At 44.9% G+C, this 12,506-nt stretch overlaps 1 protein-coding gene across 1 annotated transcript in view; it reads right to left on the bottom strand.

The window, feature by feature from the left end:
• Positions 1–1,455: 1,455 nt before the first annotated feature.
• UNC13B (unc-13 homolog B) overlaps positions 1,456–12,506 on the bottom strand; it is a 308,551-nt gene continuing 297,500 nt past the window's right edge. Inside the window, exons 34-38 of the mRNA XM_065406871.1 lie at positions 11,780–11,860; positions 11,248–11,395; positions 4,735–4,827; positions 3,139–3,298; positions 1,456–1,741 (exon numbers count right to left, since the gene is read on the bottom strand). Coding sequence (XP_065262943.1) covers positions 1,456–1,741; positions 3,139–3,298; positions 4,735–4,827; positions 11,248–11,395; positions 11,780–11,860 — 768 coding nt within the window. The remainder of the gene's footprint in view (positions 1,742–3,138; positions 3,299–4,734; positions 4,828–11,247; positions 11,396–11,779; positions 11,861–12,506) is intronic.

A 12,506-nucleotide genomic window follows, 5' to 3' on the forward strand; every position in this document is an offset into this window, starting at 1 on the left:
AGAAAAATAGAAAATAAAATACAAAAGGAATCACCCAATATGTAGTCCTTGACAGTTATTGACAGTGTTACAGTACATTATGTGCCAGGACTGGCTTGTTCCACCTTCCATTTTCAGAGTGTGACAGTGCTCACTTGGCTGCAAACAGGAAGGAAAAGAAGTCTCAAGTACAAATCCTAATCTTTGTCTCCCAACCTAAGAAATATGTTAAAAGCCAATCCTGATGTCTCCGTAATCATCTTTGCTCAAGACTTCTCATTTTACAAGAAACAAATTGGACACTCCTTTTATCTAGTGCAAAAATATTTCCCAGGGTGACATGAATTCACAGAATGACCGACAGTCATACTTATGCAAACCATCCTCTGCACGGCCAACAGCAACCTTGTGATCAAGAGAGAAGAGTCCCTCTCCCTCCCCAACCTGTGTGAATGGACAGAGTTCTTTCTGATGAGCACATGCCGTGTCTGCCCCAGACAGGCCATTGCATCAGGGTACAGAGCAAGGAATCCTCAGCTACTCCATGGAAACAAATGCCGTTGAAATCTTGTAAATATTGAACCACCAACTCAAACCCAAACCCTCTGTGTTTGCTACATGTCAAAAACCTAGTAATAGCACAGCGCTGAAGTTAAAAACAACATACAGCAGCCATTTAATTTGTCATCACCATAGTGCTTGTTCCATGGGTCAGAGGTGCCCAGAGTATGGCTCGTGGAATCTAGCAGCCTGCAACAGCCTTCATTTCACAGCGATATGGCTGCACCAACTAGTGACAGTGTGCTCAGCTGTGGTCTACTCTTGGTTAGCTGTCTTTGAAGCTCTCAATTGGGCAAAGGTTTGGGGCACCTGGGCTTTTGGCTTGCTTGTCCTGACTCCGCTCATGACAGCACCATCTTGGTCATACTTCATTCTAGCTGCATAGTCTAAAAACCATGCAGCATTTTTTAAGTTGATGTTGAGGTGTCCGCGTGCCATGTTGGCATGTACTGGCATTATCGACACAAGAACATCCTTTGGCAGCTCTACAGTAAGGGGAACAACTGCGCTTTTCCAACAGCCAAAAGTATTGTTCTCCTCCCAACATGTCTGAGTGGTTTGTTTCATGTTTGATTCTGAAGACATTTCATGTCTGCCAATTCCAGAGGATTGAATCACAGTGCTCCATCTCCACACCACCCAGTGTGCCCAGCCCAGAGAGAAAACCATTTTGTACAAAGCACAATTTGTATCTTAAATAAAAGTGTGTGTCTCATTCTCTAGGATGCCTTACCCAGACACTAAACAATAAATAATTCACATCCGATTGGTGGATTTGTTTCCGGTACGGCACGTGTGCTATTGGAGCTAACACCGACTAACTGAAAAACCTTTTGTAATTAGTAAAAGAAAATGGTTGAACACTTGCACATATTGGCACAAGGAAAATGAGAGAGGGAATGTTCAGAGCTCAGCTCAGGTGCCTTCTTCCGTGGAGCGGGACTCAGATTTCAACTTTACAAACTCTCTGGCCACTTCGTCATTGGTTCGTTGAGAAAGAATCCTCAGGACCGTGAGCCCCGTCTCGTCCATGTGAATCCTACGCCCTAGTGGGCACCAGCAAGCACAGCTTCCTTTGTCCGCTATATCTCTGAGCTGCATCACAGCTATCCCCAGGACTCGATCTTCCCGAGCAAAGCAGTAATCCTTCACACAGACTTGGAGCTCATAGGCATCTGGGCCGTCTTCATTCCCCAATATGCTGAAAATGACAGGCACAAGTTACTCAGATTAAAGCAGAAAGCATACTGTCTCCTTAGATCCCCTTGCAGCAGGGGAATCCTATTAAAAATGTTATCCAGTCACATTTATTTAGTCAGAGTCATGTCAATTACATGGGGAACAACTCCCAGAGCTGTCACAACAGGAATGTACCATCACCCTGTGCACATTTTAGGGCTCTGAGCCTGCCAAAGAAACTTCACTTCCAAAGAAAATCTTCATCAAAGCAGAACATCGTAAAGGTGCTTTGCGAAGAAAACAAAAGGGGCCATCCTTTGTTTCTTTATGAGGGATTAAGACAACCTGACTTCCAGTTTTCACCTTTTTGCTTGTTTATCATATCAGAAATTCAGGTCCTGTTTAGCCTGGAATATTCTATGATAACTGGAGAACTAGTAAAATGATGATGTCACAAGAGTCAAGAGAGCGAAATTTGAACTATGAAGAGAAGGGATTTTTAGTCAGACCCTTTTAAACCATTGTTTTTGTTGACACCCTTGCAACTTGACATTTTGGAGAAAGGAGGCCCCTATTCAGTGAAGGTGAGAGCTAAGAATAGATATCCCAAAGACTCCCCCTCAACAAGCACCCCAGCAAAACCAGGGATTTAACCTTCCTCATATTTTTAAGGTTAAAAAAAAGAGCAGAATCCTCTTCCCCACATTTTAGAAAAACCCTTTTCCAGCCTTCCTTACAATCAAAGCAGCAAAAAAGTGACAAGCTCCATTTTTTCCAAAATCCTTTGGAAGTGATATTTAACCTCTCATTCTGACTACGGAGTTGAATGAGGACTAGTCTACTTCTCCGTTTTTAAGGCCTTCAGAGAGCAGGGGCCTTTGTATTAATGAAAGGCCAGCTGAAAAGTTCAATATTCAGTGTTTAGAACTGCGCATTTCTAGCCATAGGAGAAGATGGTATCCTTGGAAACAAGTTTGGAGGACTGCTTGTCCCATGTGGCTAGTAAAGATCGAAACTAATGGGCAGACTTTTGCTATCACATGAGGAAGTTTCAGCCTCAACTCTACCAACAAAAGTGATGACTCATTAAAATAATGGATCATACTAAAGCAGGCTGATGTGCAGCAATACACATAATAGGTATTTCTGAAGGTAATTGACAGATGCTCTTTACATGAGCCATAAATTGTACACATCTGTCCCTGAAATCAGCGTTCCAGCAGCAGCAGCAGTCATTCAGCACTTTCATGATGAGCTGGTTCCTCATGCCAGAATACTGCACCTGACTAAGACACACCTGCTGCTTCTGGTTACCCTATTGACACGGACAGGTCATTCTATTGCACTCAGCAGCAGCGCGTTATCTGAGGTCTGCATGTGCTTCCCGAGGCAGACCCTCAGCCTGTCTTTCGTACTCACAAGTGAAAGGTTTCGTTGTATTTGGGTGCCCAGTTGTTGCTCTTTGATTTGGTTGTGAACTTTCTTTTCTTGTCACTTTGATGAGGTCCAATCATAGTGACTTCAACAAACGGGCGGAACATGCCGGATGTTTGCCATTTCAGGTCATTGGCTGCCACAACTAGACAAGAGAGAGAAAATCAGAGCCCCCCTCTGCAGAAAGGTTCATCTGTTCAAACGGCTCTAGCCAGCTTTTAAATGCTGAGCTATCCACAAAAATCACACAAAACAACTCTTCCGGTTAAAGGCTTCCCAGCTGTTCAGTTCAGAGGCTCTGATCTGAAAGAGATCAGTCCTGAACTCACATGGGGCTGGGATATATTATTTTATTGAACAAATTACATGCTTTTTTATTCATGATTTAAAGTTCTGTGGAGGGAATTTCGTACTCAGGAAAGCAAGAGGTTGGTAATATTTGCAATCGGCAGAGGTAAGGCAGGCAGGCAGGCAGGCATGCATACTGTTTTAGGCACACAGCTCTGACAATGCACCTTAATGCTGATCAGCAGCACCCCTTTGCCATTCCAGTCCTGGGCAAGACTCCCACTGAAGTGTCTATCTCCTTGAATTTAGCTGGGGAGAGCAGACACACTTGGGTCTCTTGATTTTTATAAACAAGACGATTCCCTTCTTACTGTCACTTCTCTACTTGGTGTAACTCTGAGTCCTATGTGGGATGAGTTTGAATCGTCGCTCGGGGAAAAGAAAGTGCTCTGATACTATGGCTAGCGGTGAGGCACGTGAGCTGCGGCTACTGGCAAGGTTTTCTCTGTGTCTGGTCCTCAGCCTTAGAACTCTTCCTCCACACCCAGCCACCAGAGGCCAAATGTGTTGGCTCTCTAGACGCACAGTAGAACTCACCTTTTCCCCCAGGCCTTTGTGCGGAGAGATGGTGGATATTTATGTATAGGCAACCCCTCCTGTTACAGTGTGGGTTTTACTCTGTGGGATGGGGGCCTTAGAGAGACTTTTATACATTTGAAGAAATAAAGAAAACAAATTAAAGGCAGCAAACATAGGCTAGCGAGAAAGTAACTGAGAAGGAGCCGTGGAGAGGGAGGAGGAAGAGGTAGCCTCAGCTGAATCACTGTCATGCCCATTTGGCCATCAAGACTAAGCCCCAAATCCCTGAACGTGTACAGACTCTGCTCTCTGGGTGGCTCAGTGAATGGAATAGTTCCTTAATGAATGTTGTCATTTTGTGCCTTGCTGGGCAGAGCACACCACCTTGGTGGGATATTTGCAGGCCTGATGAGAGCCATGTATTTGACTTGAGTGTGTTCCACTAAATTACTTTCAAAAAGGAAAGAACTATGCATCACCATGTGACTGGGTGAGCTGGGACACCACTGCCATCATGCGGCTGTTTCTCTAGATACTCCAGATGGGAGCCCAGTTTTGGTCTTCATTTAGTATAATCGTTAACTCTACCCACAGACTGGACAAAATCAGATACACTGATATATGCCAGCCTACAGCATGGACACAGCAGTACAGTACCAGTTCATTCCTGCTGGACAGAGGTTAGCACCAGCAGTGCTTCCTGCTTTACTATACCTTTCACTGTGACCTTGTGTTCACCAGTTCCTGGGTGTGTATACAGGTCGATCTGTATGGACACGTCACCCACTGGATCATCCACACCAGAACCTGATGCAAAGAGTGACAAACACCGAAAGAAAGATTAGTTTATTGGCACCCAGCTTCAGCTTATGCGCTCGGCAAGGCAATATCCCATTTGCAGTAAGTTAGCCCATAACCAGCTTCCTTGCAGACCCTTCTAGTTTGATAATGCAAAGGTCGATCCAACACCACATTTGTAGGCCAAATACACACCACATACATTACAACTTTTTGGAACAGATTATAAAAGTAATTATACTGCAAAGATTTCACACTAGGAAGGATTACAGCATGGTTTTTGAAGTGCCTTGAAAACCTACAATGGATCCCAACAGAAAGCATCTGCTAATGAGTTCCTACCAAGATATTGCACACATGTGGGCATTCCTGTGACCCGGGGCAAGCACCATTTCCCTCCATGCAAATGGAACTAGTGAAAACAGAGGGGGGAAGGTTCGGAAACAAGGGATGAGGACATAGTATTGATACTAAATTTGCTCTGAGCCAAAGTACACATCCAGTCTTCCAAACAGCGTTCTGTACTTGCACACTGGATAAAAGCTACGATTCCCAGTGCCTCCATCCCCAAGGAAGAGGAGAGTCCCTTCAGACCACATAAGACTACGAGGAAAGTTAAGAGTTTACAAGCTGCTTAGAAACTTTCCTTTATCAGTCAGCCAGTGAGTAGTTTCAAAAAAGAGTTTCATAAAGGAAAAGGTAGCATGTTTTAATAGAACAGGCCAGGGGAAGAGACAGAGGTCAAATGAGCTTTACAATTCTCATGTTATGTTGTGTTTGAGTGAAATTCAGGACAAAATTTGAAAGAGAGCACTAAAAAAAATCATTTGGTTAAATTCTCTAATGCAGTGTTTCTCAACCTGGAGGTCGCAACCCCCAGGGGGGGTTGCAAGAGGGATTATGGGGGGTTGCAAGCAGGGCTGATGTTGGGGGGTTGCAAGCAGGGCAACTTGCCAGGGGCCCCACAAAGCTAATTTACATGTTTCAGCCCTAAACAGGGCTGAAGCCCCAAGCCCCCAAGCTTAAGGTTGGGGGTTACAATTTTTTAAGTCCAAAGGGGGTCCCCAGGACAAAAGCGTTGAGAAACACTGCTCTGATGTATGACTGAATTCAAATGCTTGAAGGGTATTTTGTAGGCAGCAATCACTGTCATTTTAAAAGAGGAGGATGTAAACAAATGTATGCCATTTCCTGAAGTGTGTATGATGTGGTACAGACAGTAATTGCATGCAGATCAAGGCAACTTGACATATGTTCATGTATCTTGAACTGTAACTGATTCTTTTTGGGAGTGCACCTGAAGGCTCTAATTTATTTATCATGCCCTGGGAGCTCTAAACAGTCGTTTAAGATATGAACAGGCTGAGTGGATTTTCTTGGCTGTATCTTCTTCCGATCACCAGACTGTGTACTAGTAGAAACTGACTAAGTACAGAGAGGAAGGAACAGTATGTAAACACCCAATCAAGGTTGGGGGGGTCTAATTTTAGTTTGTTGGTATGTGCACATCACATTGCTCCTTCACTCTCTTCCAGCATTGTTCTGATGAGTAGACAGGTTGCTGACATTTTTACTGATATATATATAGAAAAACCACAAAGAAACCTGCCCTCCAGGCACTTGAGGGACCTTGTATATTTCAATGCCCTTCCTGCCCACAAAAACCAAGAGGATGTTCAGAGTACAGGAACTGAGTGACATGCATGACTCTGCTTTGGAAGAAACTCAAGGGACGGAGCTGTGCTGCAGGCAAGCTATCCAGCAATGAAGCTGGCATTTTTCAATGTTATGGCCCTTGTTTTGGGGAGCATGCATCATGTTTTACCAAAATTACATTGGGCCTGATCTGCATTTCATTTACCCCAATGTAACCCAACAGACTCTGAAGGAGCCACTTCCTGATTTACACTGGGGAGAGCAGAATCTGGCCTATTAAGTTTTAAAGCTGATCCGGTTTGGGGCTTGTCTATCTTAACTCTGTTTCTTTTTATAGGAAGATCCTGCTTTCTTATCTGAAGTGCTCTTATACGCAGAGGCCCTGGGAATATCAGTAGATGGCAAATAGGCCAGAAACATTCTACACCATTTACTAATTTCTTGGTGGTGGTGACTGAATTAAAACTTGGGCATGGAAATCTTGCTAGATTTGTGATATGTGAGGGTGAGGGCTGTACACTGAAATCACATGTGCAACATGTTACAGATACGTTTTCACCTAAAAAACAAAAGCTTTGGGCAACATACAAAAATTGGAGAGCTGAAACCCAGCAGGATTCAAGCGAGTGGCAGGACTTCTAGCTTCCCTCTCGAAGTCAAACTCTTCAGCTGATCCCTACCCTTGCGTATGCATTACACATTACCATGTACCATGAAGAATCTGCCTCAGCAGCATGTGAGCATGCACATCTAGTAGTGGTCACACAGCCATAGGTAGTGCATAGCAGAGGATAAGGGCAGCCTGTAGCATCTGGCAAAGAGACTGTTTATTAACCCTGTATTGTCAGAACAGAATGTACATTCCTGTGAATTAATCTCAAGCTCCAGCAGAGCCTGCACGGCAGGACCCACCTCCTTGCGTCACACAGCCCACGGCTCTGCTCTCTGTAGGGTGGAAGCAGTCCACAAGGGGTAGGTTCTATGGGGAGCTACAGGGAGGTGGGTCTCTGGAACAGGTTTCCAAAAGCAAGGGAAGTTTGCAGCTGGCTAATGTTGTTATGGTAACAGCATTAGTCTTGAACATACCCTTATCAGGAAGAACGTCCTCATTAGCGGTAAACCTAATACCTTTCCCATCATGCACTGAGTCATGAATTCAAAAGGCAAGGAGCAGGCAGGACAAAGAGAGAAGAGTGTGAATTACAATCCAATTATCAGTGACACTCAGACAAATACAACTTGAGGAAGTCAAATATTCTAGCTCTTAATAGACTAAATATACCCAGTCTGCTGCACCAGCACAGGGTTGTAAAGCGATGCTGTTTCTACAGGCCAGGGAATCAGTTTGGGTTAGCATGGTGAGGTCATGATTCGTGCTGCTGGCAGAAGTACACAGAGCTCTGATCCTCACACGTCTTAGCTTGGAAGTCGAATAGCTTTGTGCTACCGAAGCCTTTGCAGTCAGAGGGGGCTGGAGTGCCTCAGAGGCTGCCATGCACGACAGTTCAGAGGTGCAGCAGGGGTGGCAGACACCTCACTCACAGTTACATGAGCACAGCATTGACTTTTTTCAGCCATTTCCTCCTACAAGCCTGTGGGAGGCCTTAAGAACGTGAGAGGAAACCCCAGCTGGAGAGAACTCTGTAAAGCAGGAATCAGCCCTAAACACTGGTGCTGTTCCCTCTGCCCCCTAGACACACGCCCCAAGTTCTCCAAATCATTCTATAGTCTGGGGCTATTTAGATGTGTTTGCAAGGTCCAACCCCAGCACAGGGCCCGGAACTGAACTGTGGCCAAAGAGTACTCAGTTCACAGCTTCTTCAATGCTGCTACAAAAAAATCAGTCAGCAGGCGGCCTGGCTCAAACCCTCCCCCAAAGTCCTCAAGGGCTCCCAGCCTGGAGAATTCTCTAGGGTACAGTATACAGCAACATGGGGACTGCCAGATTGAATTCGCCCAGTGCTCCACCTAGTCCAGTGTCCCATCTCCAACAGTGCTTCAGAGAAGTGACCTCTCAGCAGCCAGTTGTGGGAGAACCTCACAGAGAAAGTTCCCTCCTAACCCCCCAGGAGTGCGCTTCGCTTGTGCTTTGAAGCTGGCGGTTTATATCCCTCTCAAGCCTCTTTAAAAACAATATTTCCTGTAACCGCCCTGGATATTTCTGTTATCCACACAAACGTCTAATCTTTTTTTGAATCCTGTTACACATGTGGCCTCAATATCTTGTGGCAATGAATTCCACAGGCTAACGCTGCACTGTGTGAAATAGTATTTTCTTGCATCAGTTTTGAATTTGCCACTTTTCCGTTTAGTTGAATGTCCCTTTGCTCTTGTATTAACAACACATCAGTGCAGCCCAGCATAACTGAGTGTGGTATGACAATGCACAATGTTATCCCACAGCCTGGAACGTCCAGATAATGTGCAGGGTATACGGCCTAGTGAAGTCGCCTGCTTTCACGTGGCACGGATGAGGGCCTCAGCAGTGACAAGCTATGCTAAAGTAGATAAAAGGCAAAATCAGAGGGATTTAGGAGCCTGGTTCATTTTTAGGGTTGCCAACCCTCCAGGATTTTCCTGGAGTCTCCAGGAATTAAACATGCCATGTAAGGAAACCTCCAGGAATATGTCCAACCAAAACTGGCAACTGTGTTATACATCTTGTTGGGCTGGGAAGTGCTTTGCCCTGACTGAGCCACAAAACTGACTCTTACCATATGTATGGGTACCTAATAAAAAGATGGGTCCCTTCTCATTTCCCTCACTCCAACATCTGGAGGATTTTGTTCGCTGGAGTTCATTGCGAAAGGCATCTTGACATAGATAACAGCTGTGCTTACTCTGTCTGGCCACCAGATGTCTCCATTGCTTTGCAGAGATACAGCTTCAGGAGCTTTTTCCTTGCTGATGATAGTAGCTTGATTCTTTAGGTAACTTTGAAGCAGGTACATGCATTGTGTTTCTAGATCAGTGGTTCTCAACCAGGGGTACGCAGAGGTCTTCCCGGGGGTACATCAAATCATCTCGATGTGTGTCTAGGTTTACAACAGGCTATGTAAAAAACACTAGTGAAGTCAGTACAAACTAAAATTTCATACAAAGATTTGTTTATACTGCTCTATATACTATACACTGAAATGTAAGTACAATATTTATATTCCAATTGATTGATTTTATAATTATATGGTAAAATGAGAAAGTCAGCAATTTCTCAGTAATAGGGTGCTGTGGCACTTTTGTAGTTGTATGTCTGGTTTTGTAAGCAAGTCGTTTTTCAGTGAGGTGAAACTTGGGTACCGCAAGACAAAATCAGACTCCTGAAAGGGTACAGTTGTCTGGAAAGGTTGAGAGCCGCTGTTCTAGATCTCAAAAGAAAAGGTGTTTGTTGTAAGTGTGTGTTTCAGTCCCACAGAAAGCTGCCTGAGGGACACTTTATTTGACTTTAAAAGGATTCTTGCTTCTGCCTCTTTTGTCATCAAATTCTCCAAGCAGAGAGAGGTGGATACTCTAAAATTCAGATTTTGACTAGGCCCTTCCATACAGCAGCAAACAAGATGTTTTAGAAGAGCTTCTTCCACTTCTCCATTCCAATCCCATGCTTGGTAGCAGAGTCATGCTGGCAGAGTCAGGCAGCAGGAGAGCACAGATGTTATGATTTGTGGGACCCCAGGCTGCTGGAGGACTGGTGGAGGTGGGGAGAAACTGGACTATAAGTGGTGAGACTGCATGGGACCCCCCCAGAGTTGCTTGCATTGTTTGTTCTTTGGGACAGCTTGCACCGAGGGAACTGTATGGAGATCCCAGACAGGTCTGACTCTCACAGCTTTAGCCATCACTTTCTTTTAACAGCAACATTGGAATGGGAGGTCCCACCCCCCAGACTGCATTTAAATCAGAATATAACCTGAAATCTTAGGCTATAACCTTAAGATATTACCTTAGCCTAGTGTTCGTTTCATTGGTTTTCCATGTCCTTCTCCAGAGATGAGCAAGAACTACAAAACCACACAGGTGGCCAATGAACGTCCTCTGGCTATGGACTGATACTATTCTGTGCAGAAACGAGGAGACCACTGCTTCTGAACAGCTGAGAGATCCACAGCAACAAATCATTAGCCACATTAGTACAGGGTGACAATGTGGCAGTGTTACCCTGGCTTCCACAGAACTCCCAGTGGGCCATCACAGCAGCGTAGTAAATAACTTGTGCTACTGCTGTGTCTTTCCCTCCAGCAATAAAGATAGGTAATAATCTAGGTAGCATATATCCTATACTGGCTGGACACAAAGCAAGACCTTCAGCTTCATTATTCTTGTAATGAAGTGTCCTCCTCCTTGTGACTCTCAGCATTGCTATCAACCAGGATTAGTCAGAACTGCCTGGGCTGCTGGTGAGTGGCCTATGACCTATGTGTGGTCCGCTTCTGGGTTGATACCTGCTTGGAATCACCTTCCACAAAACAATACAACTCCCAGTACAATAACGCCAAATTTCACTTCCCCCAAATCACTTCCCAACATTAGCGCCAGGAGCTTGGCTGTGAAATTAGCATCAGGAAAGAAAACCTCCAGGAGTTAAATTTGCACATATTTCTGTTCCCTCAAGATGTAAATGTTGAGCAGGAAAACCCCAGCAAATTGCAGCTCTGAAACGGTCATGTTTCCAGGAGCCTGACTGCCAAAGCCGCTGCAAACCAGTAGTGCAAGCCATGGCAATTACCACCACACTGGAGAGCTTTAGTCAACCCTCCTGAGGACAGAAAAGAGCCTTACCCTGAGCTGTCTGTGTCTGGACAAAGGTTTTGATGAGAGTGTCTGTGGTCTGAGTGTAGAGGGACAGCGCATAGCGGAGCGACTGCAGGTCTGGGCTCTTCTCCAAGAAGGTTTTCTTTAGACCGTTCCCACCAGCATGGAAATATTGCTAAGAGCAAAGAGTAAAAGCAACAACATAAAAGGAAAACTGCCACCAGCAACAGACAAGCTGCTGGCAGCCCCTCCGAGAGCAGAGGGAGCTGAAATCTTCGTGAAGCATTTTTTGCAGCAGTGGCTGATTGTTCACCCCGACAGCTCCCCCACCCGTGTGTCAGATCCTGACTCTACAATCACACAGGCCCCTTAATATGCTGGCTCCACAGTACTATTGACCTGAGTGCCATGTAGGTGTTTACCTGGGCACCTCTTCAGAAGTGGGTTTATGCCACACACTTGGTAGCCCTGAGTCATTCTGGTACCTTATTGCTGATCATTCACTAAGATACATGCCACGCACGATCCATTCCAGAACAGCGTCCGGGGAGTCACTCACTTTGATAGTATCCAGAGCCAGGTCCAGAACCGCACACTGCTTTGGAGTGAGACTTCTAGTTTCTTCCTTCACCATGTGATCCTGAAAAGAACCATCAGATCAAACATTACTATACTGCTAGTGGCAAAGGCCGGGGAGTCCACAGTAAATCTAGGTGCACTGGATTCACACAGGGCGGGGGCACTGATTCAGCTATGTAAGAAAGAGTGATAGGGACTCTTTCAGAATCATTCTTTGATGCAACCGATAAAAAAAAGGTTTCCTCCAATTCTGTTGTGTGCTCAAGAGGGAAGGAGGTAAACTCACAATGGTGACAGATTGCATTTTAATCCAAGCTTGTACTCTGCGGCCCTGTGTCATGAAAAGCCCTAAATGACAAATTTGCTTGTCACTCATGAATTATGCAGCTCGCCCCAAAACTACTACTAACAGAACCTTCAGCCCACAGTGACGTATTCTGTGTGTGTCACAACTTGGACAGAAAAACTGCTTGAGAGATTTTTTTGGAAAAAAATGTATTGGTCCTACTGTATTTTTCATACCCCTCTATGCAAACAGGCTGATTGCCTTGGTGCCGAGTGAAACAGTACAGATCATCAAAGGAAGAAGAGTAATACAGTCTAGAAACTTCTAAAAGTTACCTAAAATATGGAAATCTTGGGACCTACCACAACTAAAAATCAGTGCTGTGTATCCCCCTGGAAATCTTCCTTTTCCAATTGTCCAT

This window comes from Emys orbicularis, chromosome 6, assembly GCF_028017835.1.
Source record: "Emys orbicularis isolate rEmyOrb1 chromosome 6, rEmyOrb1.hap1, whole genome shotgun sequence".
Taxonomy (NCBI): domain Eukaryota; kingdom Metazoa; phylum Chordata; order Testudines; family Emydidae; genus Emys; species Emys orbicularis.